At 36.8% G+C, this 20,887-nt stretch overlaps 2 protein-coding genes across 3 annotated transcripts in view; both read left to right on the plus strand.

Moving 5' to 3' along the window:
• Nucleotides 1-20,887, plus strand: part of Rars2 (arginyl-tRNA synthetase 2, mitochondrial) — a 72,522-nt gene that overhangs the window by 662 nt on the left and 50,973 nt on the right. The gene's annotated exons all lie outside the window — the stretch shown is intronic.
• Nucleotides 8,049-9,133, plus strand: LOC124988809 (nucleophosmin-like). Its single transcript, XM_047558583.1, has one exon. The coding sequence runs from the start codon at nucleotides 8,064-8,066 to the stop codon at nucleotides 8,832-8,834; it is 771 nt and encodes a 256-aa protein (XP_047414539.1). The 5' UTR covers nucleotides 8,049-8,063; the 3' UTR covers nucleotides 8,835-9,133.

Below are 20,887 nucleotides of genomic sequence, written 5' to 3' on the forward strand. Positions count from 1 at the left end.
AAAGAAATTTTATAATTCATTGGATAACTTTGCAGTTCCGTTGCTAAGAAACTTTCCTTTGTGGTCTTGACAAATCCATTTCCTTCTTAATGACATATTTTGCCTGGTATATAATTTACCTTAGCTCATTTTCACTGTTTCTGGTCATTTGGGGGAAAACCTGCTTTGTGTTCATGCTTATAGATGTACTGCTATGTCCAGTGCTAGCTCCCCTAATATCACCTTTTAATAAGTCAAAGCTGAACTCATTGCTTGCTGGGGTAAGGCAAATCATCACCTCATCAGAGCTCTCATGGTGCCTAAATTGGGAAGGCAAGATCAGATTTATTGAGAATCTGATGTATGGTTTAAGGCTGATTATTCAGCAGCAGGTTGGGGCTGATGGCTTAACTAGAATCGGACACTGATCTTGATAAAACAGTTTGTCCTTGGGGGGAAGAGCAAGGCGAGGTGTGCAAGTGCTCTTGCCACCTAAAGATGCTTTCTATTAAAGAACTGAGATTTTCCACAAAGTTCCTGTAATGAACAATCAATTATTTGGGCAGCAGTCTCCAGAATTGTTAAGTTATGCTGATGAAGATAAAGAAATAGGTTTTTGTTGTTGTTGTTGTTGTTTTTTCCGGTACTGGGGAAGAAATAGTTTTGTTAATGTAGACAGTAAACTGTCTCTGTGGTAGGCAGTTTTGAATCAGTGTTTAATAGATGCTTTACATTCTCAGCCCATAGGTCAAAATAGTGCCATGATCAGAAACATAATTGTTTTTATTTTTGCAAAGACTGTATTATTATATATTCATCAGACTTTGAATAATGAGTCTAGGGTTTTCTAAGCACTATCCCATGGTTGACAGTGATTGTTTTCTGCCCTGGAATGGCTCCAGACTTGCTTGGGAAACAGATGTGAACAGATAATTGCAATGCAGTCTGTAACCACTATATTATAAACTTATGCAAAACAGAACTTAGAGAAGAAAGCTATATATCAGGAGAGGCTTTGTGGAGAACAAGATGTTGGGGCTCCATCATCAAGGGGGAATGAATAGCAATGTACCAAGTGAATAGGAGGTTGGCAAGGTGTAGGTGTTCAAGTATGTGCAGACATACTGACATATGGAAAGCATGGTATATTCATGGAACCAGAATATTTGGATATGACTAAAATTTAGAGTATGCCTCACTTCAGCAAGTTCTATTAGTTTTAACTTCAAAAATACATTTTGGAACCAAGCAGTCTTTCCATTACTGCTTCTTTCTCTCCCTATCCCAAACCAAGCCACCATTATTATCTACACTGACTTCCAATAGGGTTTGTTTCCCTTTATTCCTCCCTCTGATCCATTCTACATATATTAAAAAAGGTGACTATTAAAATTAAATCAAACCTTATTACTTATTATTCTACATTTCACAAACTCCCCACCAGAACAAAAACATCTCTTTAAATTCATGCCTCTCTATTCTTTCTGTAAGGTTTAACCACAATGTTATTTTCTATTTCTCTAACCCACCAAGGTCTTTTCATTCCCATTGCATACAGTATTCCCTGTGTCTAAAAGAAGTGCACTTTACATACACCATGACCCTTTCTGCAACATAAGAGTTTAACAAAACATTACTTACCTATAATGTACGTATTCATTTTGAACTTTATACTACTTCATTTTTCAAAAAATGGTAGTTGGAACTCATTGGATTTATTCCCAGCTGGTAACCTAGAGTGAGTAATTATTTTGTTTTGTTTTACTTGTTTTGACATATATTTCCTCTAAGATAGCTTTTGAAACAGAAAACACTTCTTATTTCTCCACCAGCAAAGTGCCTGGAACATACCTGAAGAATGAATACCAGAATATATCTGTTGTGATATAATATAGAAATTATAGTTTCACTGTATAAGTTCATAATTTTAAAGTGAGACAACATGGTAATAATGGAAAGAACTAAAATTCCAACTCCACCATTTGTGTGACAAACCCTTGGCAAATTAACTAACCTGTTAGCTACAAGGCGATGGTATTGATTCCAAGTTTACAGATTGTTACATGAATTAATAGTTGTGGTGATATAAATATTACCTACTATTTATGGAATACTTGTAACATGCACTGTTTTGCCTAACTTTAGGGCTATTGATAAGATCTAATGAGATAGGGCAAGGTGGCACACACCTGTAAATGCCAGCTACTCAGGAAGCAGCAGCAGGAGGTTTGCAAGTTTCAGGCCAATCTGGGCAACTTAGCAAGACCCTGTCAAAAAATAAAAAGTTAAAAAAAAAAAAAAAAAAAAAAGAGGGCAACTGGAGATTTCTGCTCAGTTTTGGAGCACCCCAGGGTTCAATTCCCAGTACTGCACAGAGAGGAAAAAAGATCTATTGAGATAATATTACAGAAAGTGCTTAGTGTCAAGAACTGAAGGGTCTGTGATTTTAACCTACATGTTAACCTACCATAGTTCAGAGATGGTGGCAGAAAACATGAGACCCCTGGGTGAGAGAAAAGGACTTCATTGTTCATAGCAATAGCAGTAGCTGGAATGTCAACATTTTCTTCTATGAGTTAAACAATCCCCTCTTCTTCCCACAGAGCAATTTCAAGAGTCAGGTGATACAGATGATACTTCCATAAGTAGTATGCTGTACTGCAAGAGAGAAATTCTGAGATTTATATTATAGGCAGTAAGCATCCCTGCTCTTTGCTCTGGAGCAAGACACTACTTTTTTGTTTTTATGGGACTGGGGATCAAACCCAGAACCTTGTGCATGCTAGGCAAGTAATCCATTACTGTGTATTATTTCTATCTAACAGATCTATTTGCTATATAAATATCCTTGAAAACAGTCCAGAACAAAGGCAGTGTGTGCCTTGCTTACAAGACATAGAAACCTAACAGTCCCAGCATAGTCACATGTACATACAGTGTACAATACTTGATATTATCATCTCATTTAATCTCAGGCATCCTGTGATCTTTGTGTCATTACAATTACTTACAGAGGATACAGGTAAAAGGAATAATAGCACAGGTATGAAATCATGTAGAGTTGAACTACTAACCCAATGATTTAAGTCAAAGCCAGAATTCATTGTAGTCTGTAGAATTACATTTGTAAAATGCCCATCATTACCTGTGGCTCAGAAACATGAAGGCAGGATAAATTCGTTTTCCTTTATCATACCCTTTTCATTTCAGTTTGGCGTTAATAAGTTTAAGTTCAGCTTATTCTTTTTTTTTATTTATTTTTATTGTAAACAAATGGGATACATGTTGTTTCTGTTTGTACATGGAGTAACAGCATACCATTTGTGTAATCATACATTTACATAGGGTAATGATGTTTGATTCATTCTGTTATTTTTTCCTTCCCCCCACCCCTCCCACCCCTCTTTTCCCTCTATACAGTCCCTCCTTCCTCCATTCTTGCCCCCCTCCCACCCCCCATTATGTGTCATCATCCGCTTATCAGCGAGATCATTCGTCCTTTGGTTTTTTGAGATTGGCTTATCTCACTTAGCATGATATTCTCCAATTCACCCATTTGTCTGCAAATGCCATAATTTTATTATTCTTTATAGCTGAGTAATATTCCATTGTATATATGTATCTCACAGTTCCTTTATCCATTCATCAATTGAAGGACATCTAGGTTCGTTTCACAACCTGGCTATTGTGAACTGAGCAGCTATGAACATCAATGTGACTGTATCTCTGTAGTATGCTGATTTTAAGTCCTTTGGGTATAGGCCAAGGAGTGGGATAGCTGGGTCAAATGGTGGTTCCATTCCAAGTTTTCTAAGAAATCTCCACACTGCTTTTCAGAGTGGCTGCACTAACTTGCAGCCTTACCAGCAATGTATGAATGTACCTTTTTCCCTACATCCTCTCCAACACCTATTGTTGCTTGTATTCTTGATAATTGCCATTCTAATTGGGGTGAGATGGAATCTTAGTGTAGTTTTGATTTGCATTTCTCTTATTACTAGAGGTGTTAAACATTTTTTCATATGTTTGTTGTTTGCTTGTAGATCTTCTGTGAAGCATCTGTTCATATCCTTAGCCCATTTGTTGATTGGGTTATTTGTATTCTTGGTGTAGAGTTTTTTGAGTTCTTTACATATTCTGGAGATTAGTGCTCCATCTGAAGTATGAGTGGCAGAGATATTCTCCCACTCTGTAGGCTCTGTCTTTGCATTGCTGATAGTTTCCTTTGCTGAGAGAAAGCTATTTAGTTTGAATCTGTCCCAGTTATTGATTCTTGCTTTTATTTCTTGTGCTATGGGAGTCCTGTTAAGGAAGTCTGATCCTAAGCCAACAAGTTGAAGATTTGGACCTACTTTTTCTTCTTTAAGATGCAGGGTCTCTGGTCTGATTTCAAGGTCCTTGATCCATTGTGAGTTGATTTTTGTGCAGGGTGAGAGATAGGGGTTTAGTTTCATTCTGTTGCATATGGACTTCCAGTTTTCTCAGCACCATTTGTTGAAGAGGCTATCTTTTCTCCATTGCATATTTTTGGCCCCTTTGTCTAGTATCAGAAAATTGTATTTATTTTGGTTTGTGTCTGTGTCCTCTATTCTGTACCATTGATCTACCGGTTTGTTTTGGTGCCAATACCATGCCGTTTTTGTTACTATTGCTTTGTTGTATAGTTGAAGTTCTGGTATTGCGATACCCCCTGCTTCATTCTTCCTGCTAAGGATTGCTTTAGCTATTCTGGGTTTCTTATTCTTTCAGATGAATTTCATGATTGCTTGCTCTATTTCTGTAAGGTACATCATTGGGATTTTAATTGGAATTGCATTGAATCTGTATAGCACTTTTGGTAGTATGGCCATTTTGACAATATTAATTCTGCCTATCCAAGAACATGGGATATCTTTCCATCTTCTAAGGTCTTCCTCAGTTTCTTTCTTCAATGTTTTGTAGTTTTCATTGTAGAGATCTTTAATCTCTTTGGTTAGGTTGATTCCCAAGTATTTTATTTTTTTTGAGGCTATTGCAAATGGAGTTGTTTTCCTCATTTCCCTTTCAGCTGTTTTGTCGCTTGCGTATAAAAATGCTTTAGATTTATGCATGTTGATTTTATAGCCTGCTATTTTGCTGAATTCATTGATGAGATCTAGCTTATTCTTTTTTTACCTTTAATTTTGAAGTAATTTCAGATTTACAGAAAAGTGACGATAGTACCAAGAACGCCATATCCCCTAGATTAATTAGGTTGACTGATTGACATTTCACCACATTTGCTTCATCATTCTGTCTATATTATTTTTTCCTTTACCACTTGAGAGTAGGATTCATATACCATGTTCCTTTACCTATGATATATTATCATTTTTTTAAGAACGAGGCTCATCTGACATATCAGTACAGTTATTAGATTCAATGACATTGATATAAAACTTTAATCTCCAGTCTACATTGCAGTTTTGTTGATTTTTCAAAGGTAGTATCACAAATTGCATTTAGTTGTCATGTTCTGGTACATTTTAAGTAGCCTCAAGCTCTCTTCATTAACTTTTATCTCCATAATTTAATAAAGAGTATACGCTACTGACAAGCAAATGCGAATACAGGCCTCTGTGTCTCTGCTGATGGGTTTTGTCAGCTTTTAGGTGTGGCCTCAAGAAGCAATTAAACTTGTTGACCAATTGTTATCTAGTTCCGAGGTGAAATATTTTTGTTGAGAAGATATTCTTCCACATTCAGGTCAACAACAGAATTAACTGAATTATCTAGGTGTTTTGAGACCAAAGTATTGCTGTGATTTCAATGAACACTTCCCTCCCAAACACCTATGTGGAAAGGTTTGGTCCCCAGAGTGGCAGAATTGGGAGATGCTGTGAACCTTTAGGAGGTAAGACCTGATAGGAGATCCTTAGGTTATTGGAGGCATATCCCCAAAAAGTCCTGCAGGGCTCTAGCCAGTCCTCCCCTTTTCCCCATCCTCCAACCCTCTTCCCCATCCTCCAACCCTCTTCCTGCCTTGAGACATAAGCACTTGTTCCATCCTGTGCTCCCTCCATCATGTGCCTCATAAGAGGCTCAAGTCAATGGGCCATCCAGTTTTGGACTCAAGTTTCTAGAACCATGATCCAAAATAATCTTTCTTACACCGTGAGTAACCTGTGTCAGGTATTTTGTTATCCTGATGTGAACCTGAATGCTACTCTTACAGCCCACTAGTATTCAGTTCAGCTTAAAATCACAAGTATGAAAGCCATGCTATTTTTTTTTCCCCCCCATTTTAAGTATTTGGTGATAACTTGCCCTCAATCCTTTGGGAAGTTCTGTTCTGAACCCTAAACATTCTTGTTTGCATCTTGGAGATAATTCTAAGCCTGTTCATGAGGAAAATTTTTTCCAAATTGGAAGAAATGTGCTCCTGGTGGCAAACATCCAGAAACATAGGGCTGGGGAAATAGCTCAACTGGTAGAGTGCTTGCCTCGCAAGCACAAGGCCCTGAGTTTGATCCCCAGTACCTCAAAAAAAAAGCAAAAAAATAAAAAAGAAACATTATTGTCTAAGAGTCAGAAGTGAAGAATAACCAGGGATAATGGACAATTGAAGTATTTTACAATATGGAAGTGATTGATAAACTTAAGAATTTTAAGACATGACCTTGGAATCTCATATAGATAAAAATACAGAATTGATTTCCATAAGGTGTCAGCTCTGCCACCTAGATGTCTAATTGCTAAAGCATATGGATCTCTTTTTCATTATCAATGTTAAGGTTTTTATACAATTGCCACAGATTTTGATTGAAAACTCAGGAAGTTTAGCTCCTAACTCAATTTAGCACCTGTCTTGGTATGCCAGAGAAACTAGTGGTTTAGGACTGCCCCTAATTTCATTAATGTGCTTTCATACTGGATGCCCTGGGAGCTAAAGATTCTATTTTATTAGAATCTCTTTTCTTAGGTTTCCAAATATAAGGCTTAGAATTATGCTTGGTATGTTGCAAGCACTGAATACACATTAGCTATTATTATGTTATGTGTTAAAATCCCTGGTTTGAGGTTCTGAAACCAGATTAGCAGTTGTGAGTTTTCACTTTTAACAGGCACTTAAGAAATGCTTCTACCTTTTGGCTTCACATTTGCTCCTCATTCAATTATGTTATTTAGTTTACTTCTCAAGGATTGTACCTAATATCTTGCATATTTTATCATGTCAAAATTTTCAGCTTTACTGTCATAGTCTTCTTATTTTGCTTTTATTGAGTAACCTTTTGGCATATTCCACTCTGTGAAACTTTTTTCTTTCTTCACTATGAAGCTTCAAGTACATAATTCTTATACCTGGACTGAAGTCTGATACCAGAAGAAACAACTTTACCTGAAGAGGAAAGAAAAAACTGTGTAGCTAAGGAAACCCATAGACCACATTCCTATCGAGAAAGCTCTGAATCCAATCTGACAGTTAAAGTTCTATTATTTCCAGAATAATTCTGAACATATGAGAATGTAGGCAAATTAAAAGCCATTTCTCACCATCATTTGACTACTTGATTGTGGTTCTCAACTTCTTCAACCCCCATTTGAGAGATACGCCTCTAATTAAAAATATTTGCAGGGCCTGGGCATGTTAAAATGAGTTATGGTTTGAATATGAAGTATACTCCAAAAATTCCTGTGTTGATGCAGAATGTTCAGAGATGATATTATTATATTCTGAGAGCTGTAATTTACTTGGTGTATGAATCCATTTGATGGCTTAATAATTTGAACAAACTGGGTGGGGCATGGCTAGGGCAAGTAGTGGGGGGCGGGCGTGCCCTTGGGGATTACATCTAATTTCCTTTGCTCCTCCCCATCTCCCCTGTCTCCTTTCTGGCTGTTATGAGTTAAGCAGCTTTCCTTTGCCACTCTCTTCCGCCATATTTCTATCTCATCTCCGGCCCAGCCTAGTGGAGTCAGTCAGCCAGCCATGAGCAGAACCTCTGAAACCTGAGCTCAAAATAAACGTTTCCTCTGGCATGATTCCGTCCTGTGCGTCTCTTCTCTAGGGCAGCAGCCTATTTTCCGTCCGCCTTCTCTCCCACCTAAGTGCGTGCTACCACCCCATGGAAGATTCCATGGACATGGACATGAGCCCCCTGAGGCCCCAGAACTATCTTTTCGGTTGTGAACTAAAGGCTGACAAAGATTATCACTTTAAGGTGGATAATGATGAAAATGAACACCAGTTATCCTTAAGAACGGTCAGTTTAGGGGCTGGTGCAAAGGATGAATTGCACATTGTTGAAGCAGAGGCAATGAATTATGAAGGCAGTCCTATTAAAGTAACATTGGCAACATTGAAAATGTCTGTACAGCCAACGGTTTCCCTTGGGGGCTTTGAAATCACACCACCTGTGGTCTTAAGGTTGAAATGTGGTTCAGGGCCTGTGCATATTAGTGGGCAGCACTTAGTAGCTGTGGAGGAAGATGCAGAATCAGAAGATGAAGAGGAGGAGGATGTAAAACTCTTAAATGTGTCTGGAAATCGATCTGCCCCTGGAGGTGGTAGCAGGGTTCCCCAGAAAAAAGTAAAACTTGCTGCTGATGAAGATGACGATGATGAAGATGATGATGATGAAGATGATGATGATGATGATTTTGATGATGAGGAAACTGAAGAAAAAGCTCCAGTGAAGAAATCTGTACGAGATACTCCAGCCAAAAATGCACAAAAATCAAACCAGAATGGAAAAGACTCAAAACCATCAACACCAAGATCAAAAGGTCAAGAATCCTTCAAAAAACAGGAAAAAACTCCTAAAACACCAAAAGGACCTAGTTCTGTAGAAGACATTAAAGCAAAAATGCAAGCAAGTATAGAGAAAGCACATTGAACAGCCCTGGGCACTACTGGTAAATTAAGCCCAAAGATGGGGAGAAAGGAAAAGGAGAGACAAATATAGTCCATACTGAGTATCATCAACAATCCAGGCTGAAGTCTTCTATTTTAATCTCAATCCCCTTTCCTGATTTGCCACCCACACCCACTTGCAGGCTGGAAGCAATCTCTCTTGATTTCCTAAAGCACTTTTGACTGCTGTGAATTCAGTGAACCTTATATTGCTCTTACTTGTGCATATGCCTCATCATCTCTTGGACCATGTTTTAATCACCTTTGTATCTCCTCCTTAGCTGCTCATTAAATATTTGAATGAATAAAAAAAATAAATAAATAAAATAAATAAACGTTTCCTCCTCTAACTTGTGTTTGTCAGGTATATTGGTCACTGTTAGCACAAATGACGCACGCGTGGTGAACGTGGGAGACGGGAAAGCAAACCACAGATGAGCAAACTTTTCGTTATTCAGTATTCAGGGACGGAGTCAACGGGTTGAACATTTGGCATGGCTCATTTTCGGAGCAGACGACTGAACCAAGGGTCTGGGTTATATAGGCTTCGGTTAGGGTGGGACAGGAGGGTAGTTCCTAGGGTTTATTGTATTGGGGTCCAATAATCCATTAGAGTGGGACAGGAATGTGAATAGGGAATTTCCTGGGTCTTATTGAATTGGGGTCCGCTGACCCATTAGGGTTGGGGGCGGGTCAGGTGCCAGTCAGGTTGGATTTCCTATTGTGTTCCTTAACTCTGACTAAGGCCTGTAATTTTAAATGATAAAAATTTCAATTTTATCCCAGACAAGCTGTATGGGGGAAGAACTACAGATAGGAAAAATGTCCTTGGGTTTATTCTCCATATCCTTAGGTCAGAGCACTGCAAAGCTGACTAACATAAGAGACAACTGGTATCTCCCTAAGCAGTGATTCTCAAGCTTTGAATTCAGCATAGAATCACCTGAGGAGCATTTAAAACTATCTAAGTTCAAGTCCATTGACTGGGGTGGGATGGTGTTTTCATATTATCAGGTGATTCTAATATTCATCTAAGCTGGATAACATTTACTCAGAGGCAGAAAGGGATAATGCAGAGATTCCCATAAGTTATTGCACATCGGAATCAGCTGGGGAACTTTTTAAACCTTCTACCCAGATCACATTTCAGACTTATTAAATCAGAATATTTACATGTGGGAGGAAGGCATTAGTGTTTTCTAAAGATTCCCCAGGTCATTCCAAACTGCAGCAACGTCATAACCACCGGTGTAGTGATTAAGAATATGACCATGGAAGATCCATTTTATATCCAGATCCTTGTATAGATTTATAAGTTCTCTGTGTCTCATCTGTGAAATGTAGAAAATTATCTAGCTAACTTATAAGCTTGTCATAAGGATTCAACTAAATTATGCATATAGTATGCTTAGAATTGTATTCAGCCTTTTGTGTATATTCAGTAGATATTAGCCATTATTATGTTATATTAGAATCTGTGAGGGTGGAGTGTTTTGAATCACCCTCTTCAGACTTCCTAGTGTGTAGGATCTATCATCCATTATCCTAGATGACTGCAGTTGCCCCACGTAAGTTAAGCAAAAGCTACACATACTGCTTAATTTTCAGTAGGAATTTCTTAAAAGTATTTTTTTAGTTGCGATTTCTTAGAGGAAAAACTTATTACTCCTTTTTGCAAAAATGACAACTACTACAATTAAACAATGCAAAGCATTAAAAAAAAATTATAGCCAGGATCTTGACTGTAGTCAGAAATACCCTGGAGACCAAGGCATGAGGATCACATTAGCCCATGAGTTCAAACCAGCCTGGGCAACATAGTGAGACCTTGTCTCAAAAAAGAAACAAAACAACAACAAAACTATCCCAGCTATAAGTAATCAAAATCACTAACATTGACTTTTTTCTTTAGAAATATTTCTATACAGATATACAGCCAGAAAAAAGGAAGGTAGGAAGGAAGACTGGATGGGCAAACCTTTTATAAAAACTGGGCTATGTTGTAATGAGTTATTATTATTAGTGTAAGCACAAGAGGACGGGATGTGGATTCAGAGAAGCCTTTATTCATTCATGGCACCCTCTGGGCGCATTTTTTGGATGAGAAAATGGCCATCAGTTACAGAGAGGATTTTGGTTTTATAAGGTAGGACTAATTTACCATGGGGGAAGGTCAAGGTTTAGGCCCAGCATTCAGTATCCCTCCCTTTCCCCCAGGGCCTACTGTTATCAGGAAAGGATCTTCTGGGAAGTTTATTCTTGGCTAGTTTCCTGTTCTCCTCCTGAGCCACACCTCTCTCCATTTTTCTTCTGGTGCTATCTTACAGGAATATTCCATAACCCTTCAATGAGGGTTTCTTAAGTTTTACAATAGAAAATGTCTAACATTAAAGTATAATGTTAAGGGCTGGGGGGATAGCTCAGCTGGTAGAGTGCTTGCCTCGCAAGCACAAGGCCCTGAGTTCGATCCCCAGCACCATAAAAAAAAAAAAAAAAAAAAAAAGTATAATGTTAAGATTTCTCATGTACTTGTTATTGAAATGCTGTTTTAAATAACAATTAAACTTAGTTTTGCTTTAATTTAACCAATGAAAAAGAAGCCAAAGCATAATTTTAAAAATTTAGATGTATTTCCTAAATTAGGTCTCTACAGAGAAGGGAGTGTGAAAGACATTATAATTTGGAAGGGAGTGTGAAAGACATTATAATTATAATTTTAAAAAAAAGGGTCTTGATTCAAATTTAGTATTAACCCCTGCCATGGGTGATGAGGCCATTAGCACTCACAGTTGTTATAACTTTCCTCTACCTCTCTAATTGCATTGGGTAACTTTCTTGCTCAAAATTTATAATATATAGAGTCTGTTTATTAACTGTTTCTCTTCTACTTGTTTCTTTATCATTTTATATTGAATAAGATGCTTACCACTAATCTTTTTCTCAGCATGTGGCTTACTTGACTGGAATTCTTTGCAAGCAGGTTTTTCGAGCAGAACTTGTGCTGCCTTTTCTTTCCTTTTCTTTAAAAAAATATCTTGAGATCCCAGACAAAATAATACTAGAAGTATCAAAGGTAGGCGTAGCCATTAGAAAATTATTGTTTAGAAATAACATTAAATCCCTGCACCGCAAAAAAAAAAAAAGAAATAACATTAAAATAGATTTTTAAATAATGTCAAAATCTTCATTTTAGGAAAACAACAAAAGAATGATATCAGATTGTTTAGCTCTGATTTTGAATTTTCTCTCCTGATACTGTAGAGGCAAATGCACACACTTTCCTCCCATAAGAGGTAAGGTTTGTCCTGAAATTTGTGTTTTTAGGCCTATGCATAGCACTCACTATCTATGAATGTTTCCCTAAATAGTATTATTTTGCAAGTTACTACTATTATCTCAAACTAATCTTTCTGCAGCTTGAATTTTTTGTTTGGATCAATTTTAAAAGATTCATCTGTAGTGATGTAAGCAAATCTACTTTGATTTTACTGCCAAATGGTATGTAATTGCAGTAATGCACCAAGATTTAGATTTGGTTCTTTATTTCAGGGAAGTCTTCCCTTTTATTGAATGTTGTGCCTCATTGCCCATCACCTTGGTCATACCTCTGATTGCAGCTGCCATTTGTGTGAAGAATTCCATGTGTGCTTACACGTTCACTTATTGCTAATAGTACCTCATTCTGCCTGAGGTTTGCTGGGCCTAGCATAGACTTACCTCCAGTGTGACAGAATTATTTTGGATAGCAATTCTGGTAAGTGTTGTGTATAGAAATTTAGCCCCAATTATCTATAGCAGTGACCTTAATGGCACAATCTTACCCTAACTTTTTCTCTTCCCTCTCTTCTCAGTCTATCCTTTCTGCCTTCAGGAAACAGCTCCCAAATAACCTGCCTGCACATAAATCCATTTCTCGGACCCTACTTTTATGTGGGGGGAGGGGATATATATATATATATCTGAATATGTTTTGTTCTTCTTGGGTTTTTATAATTCCATCTCTGTGCTTCTGAGTTCAAGTGGGAAACCCTGCCAAATGAGGTTGCTCTATTCAACTTTGGAATCTTTTTTTTTTTTTTTTTTTTAACTAGAGATTGAATCCAGGGGTGGTTAACCATTGAACCACATCCCTGTTTATATTTTTTATTTTTGAGACACTCTTTTTAAGTTGCTAAGACTAGCCTCAAACTTGTGATCCTGCTTCAGCCTCCCACATAGCTACTAGAATTACAGGCATGTGCCACCACATGTGGCTTATCAGAATCTTTTTTTTTTTTTTCTTGGTTGTCACTTGCAAAGCTTGTGACTTTGGCCTTTGTCTCTCTGTCCTTAGGTTCTTGCTGCTGGAGCATTAATCTGCCTGCCTACTCTTTCTGTCCACTTGTTTGCCAGTCTTTCTTCCTTTTGGGGGAGGGCAGGGATGAGTACTGCGGATTGACTCAGGGACACTCACCCACTTAGCCACATCCCCAGCTGTATTTTGTATTTTATTTAGAGACAGTCTCACTGAGTTGCTTAGCGCCACGCTTTTGCTGAGACTGGCTTGGAACTCGAGATCCTCCTGCCTCAGCCTCCCAAGCTGCTGGGATTACAGGCGTGTGCCTCTGTGCTTGACCTTTCTTCTTTTTTGTATTTAGAACACCAATTTTCTTAAGGTTAGATTGTGGTGTTCCAAATTGTTTTTTCATTTTTCTGACTTCTTTAATTGCTGTTCATTAAAACTTGTATTCTCTGATTATATTAGTTCTGTGTAATTTTGTTTTTGATTATAAATATTCTTTGTGATTATTAGTTGTTAGTTTTATGGTGAAAGTTTGATAATTTTTAGCCTCACATTTTAATCTTTTTTCATCCTTTTAGTTCTCATTTATCTTATTCATAGTCTTGGTAAGTTCCAAATTCTGAAGCACTTGTAAAGAATGTCTTTTTAATTGTTGGGTTATATTTTTCTTCTAGACAGAGTTCTTTGATCTCTTGTATGCCACATTCTTCCCATTTTGTCTTTCTGTTTGTCCATCCCTTCTCCTCTCTTTCTCTCCCTCAGTTTGTTAGCCTGTTTATAGTGCTTAATTTTTTTCCTCTTGTTCATGCTTGACAGCTTTGCCCAGATATTTGTTTGTCTGTTGTGTGGGCGACTTCTTCATTCCCTGTGGATTTATTTGTTCTTTGCTCTCCTCAGTTTTGCAGTTGCAAAAATATAAACTCTGCGATTTCCTACTCTTCTTTTGTCTCTCCTGTCTCCAGTAGGTCATGGTGACCTACACATCATTCCTGAATTCTGAGTGGGAATGCTAAGTTTTTTGCTATCTAGCCCTGATGTTTTTCCATGGTTCTAAAAAAGTTCCTCTTCTGATTCTTCTGCTCACACAGCATCATCTCAAGGTTTGCTCCCATAATTGGGAAGGCCTCAGTGTGTTACCCCAGAATCTTTTTTCTGGAAACTGCCAGAGTTTTCTTCCCTGTTTTACTCATTCTCTCCTATAGCTTGGCAGCATCTCCTAGTCATAAGAGGAAAAAAGAATGGGATTCATTTGATTTGTTTCTCTCCAGATTTGGGTTATTAGTGAAAATTATTTCTTCATTTCTCTGGCTTCTGATACATGAGACCAAAGAGAGGTGGCTTGCCAAATAATATTGTTCCATTCTGATTCAAAATTGCTGCCTCTTCCCTTGGCTAGCTGGCCCTTTTGAAGTTTTATGACTTTGAACTGTTTCTATTTCGTGTATTTGCTGTTGGAGAACCAACCTACCTACTTATTTACTTTCTATCTTCTTTCCTTTGTTCCTTATATTTTTAATTTGATATCGGGCAAGAGATGGGCAATTATATGAATCACTGCTTGATTCTAAAACTCTTTCCGTTTGGATTTTTGTGTATACACACACACACATTTTATTTATCCATTTATCTATTGATACCAAGGCTGGTTCCATAACTTGGTGTGAATCGTGGTGCTATAAACGTGAGTATGCACATATCCCTATAGTATGCTGACTTTTCTTTTGGACGAGTACTGAAGAGTGCTGTAGTTACATCACATGGCAGTTCTATTCCTAGGTGGGTTTTTTTGTTGTTGTTTTTGTTTTTTGAGGCACCTCCATACTGATTTAAAGTAATTGTATTAATTTACAGTCTCATAAACAATGTGTAAGTGTTTCTTTTTCCCACATCCTCACCAGCATTTATTATTGGTACTCTTGATGACTGCCCTTGTAACTGAACTGAAACAAAATCTCAGTGTAGTTTTGATTTGTGTTTCCCTGATTGCCATAGTTGTTGAATGTTTTTCATGTATTTGTTCGTTGTTCATATGTCTTTTGAGAAATGTCCATTTTATTAATTTGCTCATTTATGATTGGATTTTTCTTCTTTGTGTTTGTGTGTTCAATTAATTTTGTTCTTTATATATTCCAATTATTAATCCTCTGTCAGAAGAGTGGCTGGCAAAGATTTTATCCTATTCTTGACTCTTCACACTCTGAATTCTGATTCCTATGTGGTTGATCTATTTGAGTTGAGTTTCGTGCAGGATGAGAGAAAGGGATCTAGTTTTATTCTTCTAAACATGGATATCAAATTTTCCCAACCCCAGTTGTTTAAAAGGCTGTCTTGTCTCCAGGGTATGTTTTTGGCACTTTTGTTAAAGATCAGATAACTGTATCTGAGAGGATTTACCTCTATCATCTATTCCATACATTTGTGGGTCTGATTTTATGCCAGTACTATTGCTGTTTTTGTCACTATAGCTTTGTATAATTAGAAATCAGGTATTGTGATACCACTGCATCACTCTGATTGCTCAGAATTGCCTTGGTTATTATGGGTCTTTTAGTCTTAATATGAATTTTAGGACTTTTTTCTAGTTCTGTAAGGAATGCCTTTGGTATTTTGTGATTGCATTGAATCTGTAGAACAGTTTTGATTATGTAGCCATTTTAACAATATTCTGCTTATCCATGAACATGGGAGGTCTTTCCATCTTCTCATATTCTTCAGTTTCTTTCTTCAGTGTTGTATAATTTTCATTGTAGAAGTTTTTCACCTCCTTGGTTAGATTTATACCTAGATATTTTAGTAGGTTTTTGTTTTTGTTTTGTTTCTTTGTCACTGTTGTAAATGGAATAGTTTTATTGATCCCTTTCTCCCCAGCATATAAAAAAGTTATTGATGTTGATTTTGTATCCACCTGCTTCACTTTGTTTATCAGCTCTAGAATTCTTTTGATGGAGTTTTTTTTTGGGTCTTCTGAAATCGTATCTGCAAACAGTAATTTACTTCTTCTTTTCATATTTGCATCCCTTTTGTTTCCCTCTCTTTCCTCATTGCCCTGGCTAAACTCTCAAGTACTATAATTGAATGGGAGTGATGAGAGTGGACATCCTTGTTTTGTTTTGATTTTTGAGGAAATGCTTTGTTTTTTTCCACTCAGTATGATGAGGTTTGTGTTAAGTTTGTTGTATATAGCTTAAATTTTATGATGTTAGAGTGAGTTCTTTCTATCATCAGTTTCTTCATTGTTTTTAAAATGAAAGACTGCTAAATGTTGTCAAACTTTTTTTTCCTTGAGTCTGTTGAGATGATCCTGTGATTTTTGTACTTAATTCTATTTATGTGATGAATTATGTTCATTGATTTGTGTATGTTGAACCGTCCTTGCATTCTTGAAAGGAAACCATGCATTTTTGAATACTGATTGCTAATATTTTATTAAAGACTTGTGCATCTGTGTTCATCAGGAATAGTGATCTGTAGTTTTCTTTTTTTTATTAAAATATTTTTTTATTTTTACAGACACATTTTGATTCATTATACATAAATGGGGTACAACTTCTCATTTCTATGGTTGTACACAATGAATATTCATGTGATTTACATAATCATACATATATATAGGGTAATACTGTCTGTTTCATTCTACTGTTTTTCCATCCCCACCCCTTTTTCCTCTACACCATCCAAAGTTCTTCATTCTTCTCTTCCCCCTGCCACCCCTCATTGTTATATATTGTCATGCACTTATCAGAGGAAATATTCAGCATTTGGTTTTTGGGGCTTGACCTATTTCACTTAGCATGATATTTTCCAACTTCATCCATTTACCAGGAAATGCCATAATTTTATTCTTCTTTATGGCTGAGTATATTCCATTGTGTTATATATACCACAGTTTCTTTATTCATTTGTCAATTGAAGGGCATCTGGGTTGGTTCTACAACCTAGCTATTGTGAATTGAGCTGCTGTGAACATTGATATAGCTGCATCACAGTATGCTGATTTTAAGTCCTTTGGGTATAAACCAAGGAGTGGGATAACTGGGTCAAATGGTGGGTCCATTCCAAGCTTTCCGAGGAATCTCCATACTGTTTTCCAGAGTGACTGTACCAATCTGCAACTCCACCAGCAATGTATGAGCATCCCTTTTTCCTCACATCCACGCCAACATTTGTTACTGCTTGTGTTCTTGATAATAACTATTCTAATTGGAGTCAGATGAAATCTTAGGGTGGTTTTAATCTGCATTTCTCTAATCACTAGGGATGTTGAGCACTTTTTCATATATTTGTTGATCCCCTGTGTATCTTCTTCTGTGAAGTGTCTGCCCATTTCCTTAGCCCATTTATTGATTGGGTTCTTTGTATTTTGGGTGTAAAGTTTTTTAAGTTCTTTATAAACGTTGGAGATGAGTGCTCTGTCTGAAGTGTGTGTGGAAAAGATTTTCCTCCACTCTGTAGACTCTCTTTTCACATTGTTGATTGTTTCCTGTGCGGAGAAAAGGCTTTTTAGTTTGAATCTATCCCACTTATTGATTCTTGCTTTTATTTCTTGCAATATGGGGGTCTTGTTAAGGAAGTCTGGTCCTAAGCCAACATGATGGAGATTCGGGCCTACTCTTTTCTTCTATTTGGTGAAGGGTCTCAGGTCTAATTCCTAGGTCCTTGATCCATTTTGAGTTCAGTTTTGTACAGGGTGAGAGATAGGGGTTTAGTTTCATTTTACTGCATATGGATTTCCAGTTTTCCCAGCACCATTTATTGAAGAGGCTATCTTTTCTCCATTGTAAGTTTTTAGCACCCTGGTCTAATATGAACTTACTGTACTTATGTGAGTATGTCTCCGTGTCTTCTGTCTTGTACTGTTGATCTGCCTGTCTATTTTGGTGCCAGTACCATGCTGTTTTTGTTACCATTGCCCTGTAGTAGAGTTTAAGATCTGGTACAGTGATACCTCCTGCATCACTCTTCCTGCCCAGGATTGCTTTGGCTATTCTGGGTCTTTTGTTCTTCTAGATGAATTTCATGATTGCTTTTTCTGTTTCTATGAGAAATGTCATAGGGATTTTAACTGGGATTGCTTTAAATCTGAATAGCGCCTTTGGAAATATGACCATTTTAGTAATATTAATTCTGCCTATCCAAGAACTTGGGAGATCTTTCCTTCTTCTAAGGTCTTCCTCATTTTCTTTCCTCAATGTTTTGTAGTTTTCATTGTAGAGATCTTTTACCTCTTTGGTTAGATTGCTTCCCAAATATTTTATTTTTTTCGAGGATATTGCAAATGGAGTTGTTTCCTCATTTCCCTTTCAGATGTTTCATCGATTATATATAAAAATGCTTTATAAATATAGAATCATGTCATCAGCAAATAGTGACAGCTTAAGTTCCTCTTTTCCTATTCATATCCCTTTAATTTCTTTAGTCTGCCTAATTGCTCTGGCTAGTATTTTAAGCACAATGTTGAAGAGAAGTGGTGAAAGAGGGCATCCCTATCTTTTTCCTGTTTTTAAAGGGAATATTTTCAGTTTTTCTCCATTAAGAATGATGTTGGCCATGGGCTTAGCATAAATAGCCTTTACAATGTTCAGGTATGTTCCTACTATCCCTATTTTTTCTAGTGTTTTGAGCATAAAGCAGTGTTGTATTTTGTCGAACGCTTTTTCTGCATCAATTGAAATAGCCATATGATTCTTATCCTTAAGTCTATTGACATGATGGATTACATTTATTGATTTCTGGATATTAAACCATCCTTGCATTCCTGGGATGAACCCCACTTGATCATGGTGCACAATTTTCTTAATATGTTTTTGGATACAGTTTGCCAATATTTTGTTAAGGATCTTTGCATCTATATTCATCAAGGATATTGGTCTAAAATTTTCTTTCCTTGATGTGTCTTTTCCTGGTTTGGGTATGAGGGTGATATTAGCTTCATAGAATGAGTTTGGTAGGGTTCCCTCCTTTTCTTTTTCCTGGAATACTTTGAGAAGTATTGGAATGAGTTCTTCTTTGAAGGTCTTGTAGAATTCGGCTGAGAATCTGACTGGTCCTGTGCTTTACTTGGATGGTAGTTTTTTAATGGCTTCTTCTATTTCATTGCTTGATATTGATCTGTTTAAATTGTGTATGTGCTCCTGGTTCAGTTTGGGAGGAGAATATGTCTCTAGAAATTTGTTGATGTCTTTGGTATTTTCTATTTTGTTAGAAAATAGATTTTCAAAGTAGCTTCTCATTGCGTTATGTATCTCAGTGGTGTCTGTCATGATATTTCCTTTTTCATCACGAATTTTAGTAATTTGAGTTTTCTCTCTCCTCTTTGTGTGGCTAAGGGTTTGTCTATTTTGTTTACTTTTTCAAAGAACCAACTTTTTGTTTTGTCAATTTTTTGAATTGTTTCTTTTGTTTCAATTTCATTGATTTCAGCTCTGATTTTAATTATTTCCTGTCTTCTACTACTTTTGCTGTTGTTCTGTTCTTTTTCTAGGGCTTTGAGCTGTAATGTTAGGTCATTTAGTTGTTGACTTTTCATTCTTTTCTGGAATGCGCTCCATGCAGTGAATATTCCTCTTAGTACTGCTTTCATGGTGTCCCAGAGATTTTGATATGTTGTATCATCATTCTCATTGACCTCTAAGAATTTTTTTATCTCCTCCCTGATGTTTTCTGTATCCATCTTTCTTCCAATAGCATATTATTTATTTAGTCTCCAGGTGTTGGAGTAATTTCTGTTTTTTATTTTGTCATTGATTTCTAATTTCATTCCATTGTGATCTGATAGAATACAAGGCAGTATATCTCTATTTGTTTGCATTTCCTAAGGGCTGTTTTGTGGCATAACATATGGTCTATTTTTGAGAAGGTTCCATGTACTGCTGAGAAGAAAGTGAATTCGCTCGTTGATGGATGGAATATTCTATTTGTCTGTTAAGTCTAGGTTATTGATTGTGTTTTTGAATTCTATGGTTTCTTTGTTCAGTTTTCATTTGGAAGATCTATCCAGTGGTGACAGCCATGGGTTAAAGTCATGCAGAATTATTGTGTTGTGGTCTATTTGATTCCTGGAATTGAGAAGGATTTGTTTGGTGTACGTGGATGCACCGTAGTTTGGGGCATAAATATTTACAATCATTATGTCTTCCTGTTTTATGGTTCCCTTAAGCAGTATAAAATATCCTTCTTTATCCCTTCTGACTAACTTTGGCTCAAAGTCCACTCTATCTGAAATAAGGTGGAAACCCCCATTTTTTTTACTGAGTCCGTGTGCATGGTAGGTTTTTTTCCCATCCTTTCACCTTTAGTCTGTGGATGTTTTTTTCTATGAGATGAGTCTCTTAAAGGCAACATATTATTGGGTCTTTCTTTTTAATCCATTCTGCCAGTCTATGTCTTTTGATTGATGAGTTTAGGCCATTAATGTTCAGCATTATTATTGAGATATGATTTATATTCCCAGTTATTTGGGCTTATTTTTGGTTTTTGACTTGACTAGGTTTCTCCTTTGATTGGTTTTTCCTTTAAGGTGGTTCCTCCCTTTGCTGACCTACATTGTTGTTTTTCATTTCCTCCTCATGGAATATATTACTGAGAATATTCTGTAGCGCAGGCTATTTGTAAATTCTTTTGCTTATCATGGAAGGATTTTATTTCGTCTTCAAATCTGAAGATTAGTTTTGCTGGGCATAGGATTCTTAGTTGGCAACCATGTACTTTCAGAGCTGAAATACTTTGTTCCAGGCCTTTCTAGCTTTTAGGGTCAG

Source organism: Sciurus carolinensis, chromosome 7, assembly GCF_902686445.1.
Source record: "Sciurus carolinensis chromosome 7, mSciCar1.2, whole genome shotgun sequence".
In the NCBI taxonomy this organism is placed as follows: Eukaryota; Metazoa; Chordata; class Mammalia; order Rodentia; family Sciuridae; genus Sciurus; species Sciurus carolinensis.